The sequence below is a fragment of the Drosophila subobscura genome, chromosome A (genome assembly GCF_008121235.1).
Source record: "Drosophila subobscura isolate 14011-0131.10 chromosome A, UCBerk_Dsub_1.0, whole genome shotgun sequence".
Lineage (NCBI taxonomy): Eukaryota > Metazoa > Arthropoda > Insecta > Diptera > Drosophilidae > Drosophila > Drosophila subobscura.
In genome coordinates this window covers 18442037-18454653 of record NC_048530.1, presented here as the reverse complement: position 1 = coordinate 18454653, position 12617 = coordinate 18442037, and the positions used below count along the sequence as shown (strand labels likewise).

Sequence of the window (12617 nt, the reverse complement as noted above, 5' to 3'; positions counted from 1 at the left end):
TATGTATCATGTTTTTGTATGCGTATGTGTGTGTGTGTGTGTGTGTGTGTATAATGCATATGCCTATATAGGTGCAATTTTAATGCTACGTTTTATATTAATTTTATTTTATGGTTTTCTTTTATTCTTTTGTGGTTTTTGAGCCGGTTATCATCCGGTTTCCGGTTTACTGGTTCTATTTTCTGTTTTCTTTAATTTTACTCTCGGAAAGGCCTGCTGAGGCACTCTCTCGCAGCTAAACGGCGGCATTTTTCGTAGGTGCTCGATAGTTTTTATGCTTTTTGTTCTGTCTGTGTGTGTGTGTGTGTTTTTTTGTGGTTTTAACATACATTTTCCCCCCCTTCAAGCGGCTTCTTTATGGCTAGCCGTATAGATCTTAACACTAGATATTCATAATTCATTTTTCCTTTTGCTTTGTTTTCTTTTTGCGATTTTCTTTTCAACAATTAAACGCAAAAATTATTCAAGTTCTTAGTTTGTTTTTTCTTTTTGTTTTTCTGCTGTGGTTGTTTTCTTTTTTTGTATCCTATGTACAATCGGTTCCTCGACTTTCCCCTCACTGCTCTCACTGGCGTTTTGACTCTGTCTGTAACTAGTTTGCTCAATCTTACTCGAAGTAATGATAAAATATACTCGTATAAGCTGCAGGCTCGCGCGCGCACATCAAGCAGAGAAACACAAAAAAAAAAGAAAGAATAATATAGATAGATGGTAATAATAATAATAATAATAATAATAGTTAAAATTTGAGTTCGTAAGTGTAATAGTTATAGTAAAACGTTGCGTTTTAAGGAGCCAGAATATTGTTTGTTCAATTAACAAAAAAGCACTTCCAAATGCTGACTGAACATCGCTTCGCATCACCGTTACCAAACTAAATGTTTAATAAATATTCATAGATATATTTTACGTCACCAAATCGGCCTCAAAGATTTCCTATAGAGGGATTCATTTTTCTTTCTTGTTCTATTCACAGCGGTACCAACGGATTGAGAGTTTGTTTTTTCTTCATTTTACTTCTTTTTTTTTTTTGTTCAACAAAATCAACTTTGTTCTCGTTTCGTATTCCCACTTCTTGTCTGTGTCCGTATCCCCGTGTTGCCACCTTCTGCTCAGATCAGAATCAATTAAAAGTTTCTCTAATTCTGTTGCTTTGTCATCGCCGGTACTTATTTTCCCCTCAACTAACTCCTGGATAGTCTCCCACTTGTGGAGCTGTCTTAATAGTTCTGGTTCTTCCATTCGAATGACTTTTTTGTTCATTGTTTTTCTTGGTTTTATTTGACACTCTTGGTGGTGGCTTTTAGTTGCTGCCGCTCGCGGTTTTTATATTCTAATCGATAGTTAATCAATAGTTTGTTACAATAGTTAGCACAAAAAGCGTTTGGTTATAGCATATCCGTAATATATCCGTATATCTGTGTACAATTGATGATGGCCCGTGGCAAACATAAAGTGCAACCTTTGACAGACATGCAATAATACAAACTAATCCCACATTCAATTCATTTCTGTAGTTCTGATCTCCTGCTGCGGAATTGTCGCTTCATCCTAGATCTCCTGTTCGGGCTCGCGATAAAACATTACATGTTTGCTGGTAGAAATCGCATGCCACGCTGCAGAATAAAACATTATTGGATGATGAAAATAAAGAAGTTTCTACTCGTTTCTGGGATTACTCACTGCTTGAAATATAATCTACAATTGGATCTGTTTGGGTTGGCGACGCCGCAACAGACTCGGCCTCTACCTCTGCTTTCACCTCCGCCTCTTCCGCCACGTCTACCTCTGCATCTCGGAGGTCGGCCAGGAAGCTCAGCTCCTCCAAATCCTCGTCGTAGTCCTGTGAGCCCACGTTGTAAGTTGTGTAGACGGGCGCAGTTTTTGTTTTGGCAACTGGGCTCTGATGCTGCTGCTGCAGCTGCTGATTGTGGGACTTGGACGGCTCCAGTTCCTGGGAATTTCTGCGACTGCAACTATTGCTGCGTGCCGCGGCAGCGGCTCGAGCAGCTGCTATAATTGCCGCTTCAATGTCATTGCAGGTTTCCAACTGTTGCATGGAGATGGGAGCATTCGGCAGCGGCTCCTCACTGCTGCTGCTCGCACGACTAAGGAACTGATTGATGTGATCCTTCACGGACGTATCTATGGCGGCACCATAGATGCCACTGTCGCTGGACTGATTCGCCACATAGGCCGCACCCGAGCTATGGGTGTGTCTGGAGCACAAGCCATGCCCCGTCGGTCCGTTGCCGCCCGATGACGAGGATATCGAAACGGATGACGACGAATTGGAATTGGGTGCCGAATCGGATGAAGGCGTTGAGGATGTCGACGAATTAATGATGCTGGATGAGCCCGAGTTTGTCGAAATGGCCGCAGAGTGCGGCGACGACGACTGCACGGCCTCGCCTGAGATCGATAGCATATCCAAACTGACCGAGCTGTTGACCACATCCGAGGCGGCGCCCGAGTCATTCATTATCAGCTGCTGATAGCTGCTGGAGCTCGTATCCGACTGTGTGCCCGCTGGGTTCTCTTCCTCCTTCTTTGCCGCTTTCTCCTCAACAATTTGTTCGGGTTCTGGTGCTGCTTCATCCTCCTCCTGCTCCATATCAATTGGCTGTGGCTTGTCCATCTGTGCGGTGGTTACAGGCTTTGACTGTGGCTGTGGCTTTTCCTGTGCCTTTGATTGTGCCTCTGCCTGTGGCTTTACCTTTGCCCTTGGCTCTGCCTGTAGCTTTGACTGTGACTCTGCTTGCGCCTTCTTCTCGCTCTGCTCCTTGTCCTTATCGTTTCCCTTTTCCTTCTCATCTTTTTTGTCATCGAAGAGCTTCAGTTCATCCTCGTTGAAGTCCCCAAAGATGAACTCATTGTTGAGTCCCTCCTCGCCCGAGTCGCGATCATCGTTGAGTATTATCACCGCCGGTCGACCAGCAATGAGCTCTGGTGCCAGCTTGCTGCTGATGTGTGACATCTTGTGTCCCATCTTCTTGCTACCCTCGGTCTGGGTGGCCGTCGTAGACTTCTGGGCAACTGGCGCTGGCACAAGCACGGCCGCGGACGCCGCCTCGTCGTGACCAAGCTTCATGGACTTTTTGCTGCTGCTGCTGCCGGAGCTGCTGCTGCTGCTGCTCGCGCTGCTGTATGACAAGTCCTTCGACTTGGTCTTGGACTTGGCTGAGGTAGTTGGTAATGATGTGGTTCCCGTCGACTTGTCCACCATTTGCAGCTTGGTTGCGGCAGCAAAGTTGAAAATCGTCGACGCAGCCATGCCCGCAGCCGATCCTGAACCCGAACCCGAACCGGAGCCCGAGGCAGAGGCTGGACAGGCGGCGGCTGTCAGGGAAACATTTGTTGTGCTATGCCTCTTCACAGTCTTCTCCAGCGCTGGATACTGCTGATCGAGATTGCTGCTGTTGAAGCTATAGCTGGCATCGTGCTCCACACTCTTTGACTTTTGCAGCGATGGCTGGGACGAGGACAGGCTGCTGCTGGGTGCGGTCGTGCATGTGGGTGTCAGCTCTGGCGAGGCATCAACATCGCTGGTGCTGCTGGCAGGCGTCGCATTTAGACTCTTCGAGTAGCTAATCGATCCCGCCGACGATGAGTTGTTGCTGGAGCTGGCCACCTGATTGGTGACTGTGCTCCCGCTGGTGCTGCTGCTGCTGCTGATGGCCACCGGAATGGACAGTGCCACTGGCAGCTCTGGGAAATCGGGTTTAATCTTGGATTTGCTACCCTTGCCGCTGCCGCCACCGCCGCCGCCGCCGCTGGGTGGCTTATCAGCAGCTGATTCGGATGGCTCTGGATCGCTGGCATTTGCGCCGCCGCCATTGCCGCTGGCATTCTTTAGGGCCTCCCGCTTGTTGCGTGCTATGTCCGCATAGGAAATGGGAGCTGGTGCCAGTGTCTTTTTCTTCACCTGACGTTGGGTGGCGGCCTGCGCTGCCCGCTCCTTGTTGCTGGCGGTGCCGCTGCCGCTGCCGACGCTGCTGCCGCCACTACTGCCACTGCCGCTGCTGCTGAAGCCGAGGCTCTTCTTCTTGACCGTCTGTATGGGCAGCGAGTGGACCGAATCGAGATCACTGGAATCGGATTTCTCCGAGGGCGGCATCGAGGATGTTGACTTGCGTCGCGAGCTATCCTTCTTGGCCGACCCGGATCCACCATGATGATGATGATGATGGTAATGATGGTGATGATGATGGTGATGCTGCGGCTGCGCCTCCTGATACTGCGGCTGCTGCTGCTGCGCCAACTTGCTGGGATACTGGCCATGATGATTCGAGCCGGAAGCGGTGCTGCTGCTGGCACCGCTGTTGGTGTACGCCGTGTAGTAGTGCGTCCGCTGGGACATCATGTTGGAGGAGGCTGATTTTGTGATCTGCTGCATGCGCTGGAGATTGCCGCCCGCGTGGGCAGCGGCCGCAACGGCTGCATCGTCCATGGTGACGGCTCGCTGCTTCTTTGGTTTCTTCTTCTTGGTCACCACATGGAATTCGGCTGTCTCGGAGAGCACGGTGTTCAGGGCATCCATTTCCGACATGCAGGAGAGGGCCGGCAGGGAGAGCGGCATCGATTCCGCCTCAATGTCGGGCTCAGAGCGTGCCGCAGCCTTGCCCAGGCCGGGCTTGCGGTAGTCCTGATCGCCCAGATACTGCAGCTCCTCGGTGCCCCAGGAGCGGCGCTCGCCCTTTCGCTGCTGGCCAGCGGCTGGTCCACGCACTTGCACCTGGACAGCTGCGGCCTGCTGCTGCTCCTTGCTGCAGTTCTTGCTGATGTCCGCCACGGAGGCAGAGTTGTGCTTGCCACTGCCACTGGCATTGCCACTGTTTGAGTCCTTCTTCTGTGGCATCATCTCGGTGGTGGCCGACTCACGCTTGAGGTCGTCCGCCTCCATTTTCGAGCAGCTGCGCAGCTCCTCCAGCGAGTTGCTCTTCTTCAGCTTTTGGCTCTGCTTCTTGCGCTCCTTCTTCTTCTGCCCGCCGCTGTTGCCATCGTTCTCGATGTACTTGACCAGCTGCTCCACGGACTCCTTGCCGCGATAGCCGGCCACCGACTCGGCATCGACCGTGGTCGTGTTGCGCTCCTGCTGTGATCTCTTCTTTGACTTGGGCTTGGTCGGCTGTGCCCCAGTGCCGGCACCGATGACACTCACAGTACCAGCTCCGGTAGCGGCTCCGGCTGCTGCTCCATTTCCGCCCGATCCATTGCCTACAGTTACCTGCTGTAGCTGGCTATTGAAGGAGGCAGCCACTGCAGCGGCCGCCATGGCCGTGGTGGTTGTGTTGCTGCCAGTTGTGAGCAGCGTGGACACGCTACTCTGACGGGCTGTGGACGACGATGCTGGTGCATTTGCACCCATCGTTGTGGTGATCAAAGCCGTGAACTGATTGGAGCTGCTGCCCCCGCTGCTGCCATTTCCATTTCCATTTCCATTGCTGCTGCTGCTGCCACTGCTGCTGCTGCTGGGCGTGCCATTGGTGCCGTAGCCATCGCTCAGAGCATTCCCATTCTCATCAAGGTTGCGCTTTAAATAAGCAAACGAAAAAGGTGAAAATGATTTTGTTACTGGTTTTTGTTTGGTTCTTTCTTTGGCACTCACCGATGTGGACTTGGCACCCATGGAAACTGGACCCGCGCGGCCGCCCTTCTTGCCGAAAACCTCAGCCGAGGTGGAGGCTCTGCTGCTGGCATGGGATGCCGTTGATGTATCGGCATAGACCGATGAGCAGGCCGTATAGCTGTCGCTCAGCGACACATAGCCGGCATCCACTTTGCGCGTGGGATCCTCCGCACCCCTCTCATACTGTCCACCAGCGGGATATTGCTGCTGCAGCGGTATGTGCTGTTGGTGTAAATGTATGTGGGCCGTGCCGGGTGGCCGAACGCCAACGGGGCCCAAAAACGGCATCGTCTCTCCAATTTGATACTCGCTGCCAGTGGCCGAATCCTTTGAATCAGGCTGCTGCGGGCTGTAGCTTTGCATGATATTATCGAGCGCTTTGGTGCTGAGATACGACATTGACGCATTGGTTGATTGATTGGCGACTTGTTTCTTCTTTTTAATCACTCGATTATCGCCCGCCAGCTAAGGGAAACGAAGGTAAAACGATTAATTAGTAGATTTCTAAATTGGAGAGAGACAACAAGGTAGATCTACACGCTAGCTTAGATTCGGCTAACGCAGTGCAAGCCCAAAACTTTGAGCTGAAGATTTGGCTATAGAGCGAGCGATAAAACGAGCAAAAATTCCAAATCTCTACATTGAGAGAGAAAATGTGTATACCCCCCTCACAGTTATGTTCGACTACCCCCCCGTGAAGTGAATGTGTTCGTTGTGTGATAGTTCCAGCCGTAGATGTAGGCAGAATCCTTACGGAATCCTTCCATTTACGTATAGTTTTTTGCCTCTTACTAATTTCTTATATAGCTATGGTATATGCGTGTTTGTTTGTGTATCACAATACGTAGAATATTCATAAATAATGCCTGGGAAAGGGAGGCGCACTGTACGCACACCCCAACGTCTCTCCCCACAGGACATAGATACGTAATGCATACATACAGAGAGACATATTTATATATGAATGGAATGGAATGGAATGAATGTTGTGTTAGTGTTTATGCGTGTGTGTGGGGTAGACATAACTTGATTAATTCTACATTTCCATTTAGAAACTTTGTCCGCAAGAGACGACATACAGAGGAGGAATATTGATTATTGCGATTACTACAGGTTTATGGTTTACTAATTGGATTATGCTGCTCGCTTACTGGCCAAACCACGCCATTGAAGGGCGGCTGGCGGCCTTACCGCGTCGCATCTTACCGCCTCAAATGGACTTGACCCAAACTGACGCCCATCGGTTTCGATTAGGCTCGCTTTAGCTATATCCCAGAGCGTTTGATCCATACAGACGTCCCACTGATTCATCGTTTCATCGCTTACCTCCAACAGATATTCTTGTTGGATTGGACCAGGACCAGGGCCAGCGCTAGCACTTCCACTTGCACCACCACCCGTCTCATCCTCGTCCATATCGAACTGGGTACCGGCCTCAGCTTCGCCCAGGTGGCTGGGCAGGCTGCTGCAGCTGCCGCTGCCGGTGCTCCTCTTGCCAGCGGCAGCCTGTGATTGGGATGAATCGGCCATGGTCTGTTTCAGTTTGGCATCCATGGACGTGGTGGCTGGCTCAAAGTTGACGCTGCTCGGAAGGCTTCCTCCCTCACGCTGCCGTCCCGACACTGACCAGTTCTTGATCTTCTTCGAGGCAGAGGGTGCGTTTTGGTTGTTGTTGTTGTTGTGCTGCTGCTGCTGCTGCTGGTGGCGACGGTTCGCGCGTCCACTCAGCTGGTAATCACAGTTGAATCGTTGGGTTGTCGCCGATGTGGCTGACGCCGCTGCTGCTGCTGCCGCTGCAGAGGTGGTGGCCGCCCCACTTCGATGAGCCGCCTCGACAAGATCCTGCAAGGAGCCGCCCTGCTTGTGACGCTCCCCCGATCGATTGTTTGTGTGGTGGGTGTTGCTGTTACTGTTGCTGCTGCTGCTAATGCCGGCTGCACCGGATGTGGACGCTGACGTCGCTAGCGTGATTGGGTTGAGTGTGAGGCAGGTTTTGATGGCACGATAAGAGATCTCTTCGTCGTACTCAGCCTTTTTGAGCATTTGCTGCACAAGCGCAAAAGGGATTGGAAGCAAGATTAGAGCTGTGCCAAAGGGGCGTGGATGTGCCCGAGTACTTACCAGAAAGCGCGGGCTTTTGTTTTTCCTGTCGCCAGGATTACGGTACCAATAGGCCTCCTCGAGAAGCTTCTTTAATGACGCATCATCAAGATCATTGAAGTCGCTATCCTCCCAGGCATCGTATTTTGTCTGCAAGATGGATCAAGTGTCTTTAAAGTATAAGGCTTTCAACATTTCGCGACATTGCTAGGAAAAGAAAGTGAACCTGAACACTCACGCACACACATACACACGCTCGCCAACGTCGTGTATAACCTCACTAGGAAGCGGCCTTCAATCCGAACGCATGCCAGGCTCTAGCACTTTGTATACCTTGTTCAATGCACTTTTCCAAGCAATATTCAGATTGTTTTAATTTTAAACACACAAAAAACACATGCGGAATGGTGGGAATACACGAATCAAATAAATGGTATGGGTTTTATTGAAAATAATAGCTGTACAATATGTACATATGAGTGCTGCGGTGTAGTCACGGATGTGGTTTGATTATATATGTATGTACAAATGTTTGGTGTTTATAATTTATATTTTATCGCTTCACAAATTTGAACCAAAGCCACACACAAACTTCGACTGCGAGTGCGACTTCTACGGAATAATTTCTCAAACTAAAATTCTGTCCCTTCCTTATTGTGCGCCTTCTTTGCGGGAAGCACAACACAACACTGCTATAACGGTTAATTTCTCAATTGCGCTCCTCCGTTTTGTGCCATCTTCTTTATGGGTAGGCATTGTATGTAACTATTAGTGTAAATATGAGTGCAAGTGCCCACATATGTAGCTCCAAGCATACATATGTAAATATGTATTTGCAGCAACAGAGGTGATTCTTGTTCGATTAGGGGCAGGATTGCGTAGCAACGTAAAAATGGGTAAAATCAGTTCAGACTTAGCTTGTTTTATTTTTTTATTGCTCACAGGTCGAATAAAACATAAAACATATCCCGCATATTTTCATAATTGAATTTCGTTATCTCTCCGCGGTTTCATCTTTCCAGCTTTGCATGCTGCTCAATATCACAACGGTTAATGTTCCAATTCCGCTCTAGCCATCGATCACCATTCTCTATGTATGCGTGTATGAAAAACAAAAAGCTCTGTGCGTGGATGATACTATCTCCCTCTTGCATGATACCCTTGGATAACTTTTATTTTTTAATAGACAATGACAAACAAACGTTGGCATTTACATTCCAAGATCGGACTACTTTATCTTAAAAATGTATTCTATCACAAAATAAAGGTACAAATGTAGTTGACTTGTCAGGATGCCTGTGGAGGCTGTGTTCGCAGCCTAGTTATGGAAAAGTAAACAAATAAAAGCCCGCGATCAATATAACGACTCGGCAAATATAAAAACGATTCTCGAGTCGAATCATGCATGCGCATTTCTCAATTGAAATTCATTTTTTTTCGTTTATTCTTCATCTCCGCTTTGCTGCGGATCAATTCAGTAACGGTTAATTTCTCCAATTTCGCTTAAGGCACAGCTCGCCGATCGCCCTTGGGTGTGTGTGTGCGTGTCAATTGGCAGTGTGTCAGGCGATACGGTTTTCTCCCTCAACCATTTAGTTTTGTGTGCCTTGCCCTTGGATTATATTCCTTAGAGGTATCAAAGTTAAAAATTAAAATAAGAAAAAAGCTAGCAAAATAGAAGCAAAAAAAAGAACATAGTGTGCGTTACAATCAAATTTTTGGTTTAACAAAATAGTTAGAAACAATTATTACAGGTGCGTGGATATGTTTGTGTGTGGTTAATACTAAATAATTATTTGTGTTGTGATCCCTCACTAGTTGAGTTTATTTACATATACATACATAAGTATATTTATATCGAGAAATCTTTTCCCCAAAACATTGGAAATTATTGAGAGCATTTTAAAGTGATTCAAAATGTTGCATTTATTCAATTTTTGTTTGGCATGCAGCTGGAAAAACATATTTTAAAAAGTGATAATTTGAAATAAAATGATGCGTTCGTAAAAGGGTGGTAAGTAATTATTATTTAAATACATAAGTGTATGTACAAAATAATCAGAAATAAGTGTCAGTAGGATGGTGAGTACTTAGCTTATAATTATTATGTATAATTGATGAACTTAGCATTAGTCTATGATTATCCCATATCCCATGATAATATTACATACATATTTTTAGATGAAATAGTTGCGAAACCAATACCAAAACAAAACAATCAAATAAACGACAGGTGAATGTTGATTATGATGATGATGGAGACTCACCTTTTTATTTTTCTGTCGCTTTCCCACATTCTGATCATCCTGCGTTTTACCCTTCGCTCCACCCCCATACTGCAGGCACCTGCGTGTGGGTCCTTCCAGCTTTGGCGTTTCGTCAAGAAATGAGTAGACCTGTGGCAGGGGGGCACCGGCGGCGGCGGTGGCGGCGGCACCTGGTTCTTCTTGAGTCGTTTTATTACTGGAAGTAACGGTCTGGACCTCTGGCACTGACGCTGTTACCGATGGTATCGGCGTGATGGTTCCCTCACTGCCGCTGACACTACCACTGACACTGGGATTGTTATGGCTATTATTGTTGCTGTTGCTGACACTGTTTGGGGGGGAGTATGACTTTCTCTTATCGCTATCTGCCACTGACTTTGCTGTGGATTTCGCATTTGCAGCTGCAGTTTTTTTCGGTCCACGAACCCCGACACTACCATCGTCACGTCGCACCGTCACACTGTCCAGTGTTGTCAAATTATTTGCCATTGCTTCGAACAGGCCGTCGGATTTGTGTGCGGTCGGAGTTGTCTTTGTTGACGTTGTCGTGGTGGTGCTTTTACTCATGGTGCCAGACGCAATTGATACAATGGGCGTATGAAGTATAATGGATGGTATCTTACTATTGGCCGCAGCGGCCAGGCGCTCTGCAGATCGCTCACCAGAAGCGTTTGCCAATGAGGTTGTGGATGGCTGTGTTGCGGATGATAATGATGATGATGATGTATCTGGTGATGCTGGCTTTTGTTCATTGTTCATCTTTTAGGTGGCATATAACAGGGTGACCAGGTGACGAAACAATCAAATGCCATTAAAAATTCTCCAAATCTGTGGAAGAGCAAAAAATAGGGTGCGATCTGCAGTCTCTGTCTCTCAGGTCGGGGGTCAAGGACAGAGATTTCATTTCACTATCCCCCCATATTCAATATTTTCTTACCTACAAACCCTTGCCAACCGGCATTGGTGTTTTGTCGGTTGGTGTATCTGATGCTACTGGTTGGCTCTGGCTTCTCCTAGGAAGCACACACAGCTGGGCCAGCCGCCTTGCGGACGCCACCGCGTCTGCTAGTTAACGATGCTGTCGCTGCTATTCCCGATTATGGCCTTCCGTTAGTTATTGTCGATTACTAATAATATAGTTTGGGGGCGCTGCCCTTCTATTGCGTATTAGCTTATACTCCTCCCGCTGTTCTGCACTTGTCAAGCCACACACAAAAAAAAATTTATAAACCGAAACTCTCGCTCCACAGCGAACGGCGCCGAACTACGAACTGTTTAAAACACGACCAATTATCCTATTTTTCGCAGACTTCACAATACATTTATTAGTTATTCTGTGTGTAATGTGAGCAATGCGGCCAGGCCAGCTAAATGTGCACCAATTGCACTGGTGCTGCAACAAAATGTTGCAGAGTGTCGGTTGAGCTGGTACCTCCTGCTGTTGTTGTTTGATTGGGTTTATCGGGTGTCACCAAAACGGCTGGTGCGTAGAACTAACACACTGCACAGAAAAAGAATGGGATGGGAAATTTGCATCGTTAATTACTTGGCTTGATAATTCGTCTGCTTGCCATTTAAGGCAGCCTCGTCTTCGTCAGTAGCGTTGCTTCACAATTCGTAAAAAAACTTATTCTCTTTTTTTTTGCCATACAAGCCAACTAGTGTTGTCAAGCTACGGAATGCCAAGTGGCGTTGCCAGTGCAGTGGCTGCGTTTTTTTGGACGAATTCTACTGACGAAGAGTACCGTCCCGGGGCTGCAGGCTTATATTATTTAATTGCTTTTTTATGCGTTATATTTAATAAAGTCAGTCAGTTGTCTGATTATCTGCTGCGTGTTATAGCTTGCGATTTGTTGCGCACGCGAGTTGGCAACCCTGTTGCTGTTGTCAGTGGCAACACCAGCGCAAAACACGTCATTTTGCCACACAGGTTTTTTTTGCAATTGAAAAGGAATGCGCCTTTTTTTCATTAGTATGTATACATATGCATGTTGTCACATATATGATTGGGTCGGGCATGTGAGTGCATTAGCAATGCTTACAATGCACTTTTTTGTTTATCACATTTGTTATTCACTGATACACACGACAGGCGGTGACAGCTGTATAACATTATGCGCACACGCACACACTTACACTTGGGAGCGCAGGTATGCCTACTATCTATGCACTGCTGCTACCACACAGAACTGTGTACATTTTTCTGACCTTCTCTTTGGACATTTACAACTAAAACGACGGACATACGCGGAAAATGCAAATGGCCATCGAGGCAGAGAGGTCGAAATGCACAAATATTTGTTTTTAAATGCAATATACAACTGTTTGTAGCATGCACAACAGGATTTCTTTCGTCGCACAGCACATGAAAAATGTAGAAAAGAACACTACGCTTTTACGCTGTTGCGTTAGCAACACTTTTTTCAACTCTATGCAACACTGAAAGTGTCGGCGGCATCGATATTTATATACTGCTGATGTCACAGCATACCATTCGCAAATATATCACACCATACAAGCGTTTATTGTTTTGGAACTATTATTATTGAATGGAATGTAGCCTTTCAACATTTATATTGATTGTTTAACATTTAAGCTATTTACTGTCCGTCTTTAGGGAA

At 47.3% G+C, this 12617-nt stretch overlaps 1 protein-coding gene across 2 annotated transcripts; it reads right to left on the bottom strand.

Moving 5' to 3' along the window:
• Positions 1 to 301: 301 nt before the first annotated feature.
• LOC117895586 (mucin-19) lies at positions 302 to 12403 on the bottom strand. Of its 2 annotated transcripts, XM_034803331.1 has the most exons (8): positions 12133 to 12403; positions 10934 to 11497; positions 9997 to 10824; positions 7751 to 7879; positions 6956 to 7675; positions 5609 to 6094; positions 1684 to 5533; positions 302 to 1616 (listed from the first exon to the last, which is right to left on the bottom strand). In XM_034803331.1, exons 3-8 carry the CDS (start codon positions 10753 to 10755, stop codon positions 1552 to 1554), a joined length of 6009 nt encoding a protein of 2002 aa, XP_034659222.1. In that variant the 5' UTR covers positions 10756 to 10824; positions 10934 to 11497; positions 12133 to 12403; the 3' UTR covers positions 302 to 1551. The 2 variants fall into 2 exon arrangements, with proteins under 2 accessions (XP_034659222.1, XP_034659231.1); XM_034803340.1 differs by lacking the exons at positions 9997 to 10824; positions 10934 to 11497; positions 12133 to 12403 and adding an exon at positions 7968 to 8478.
• Between the last annotated feature and the right edge of the window lie 214 nt (positions 12404 to 12617).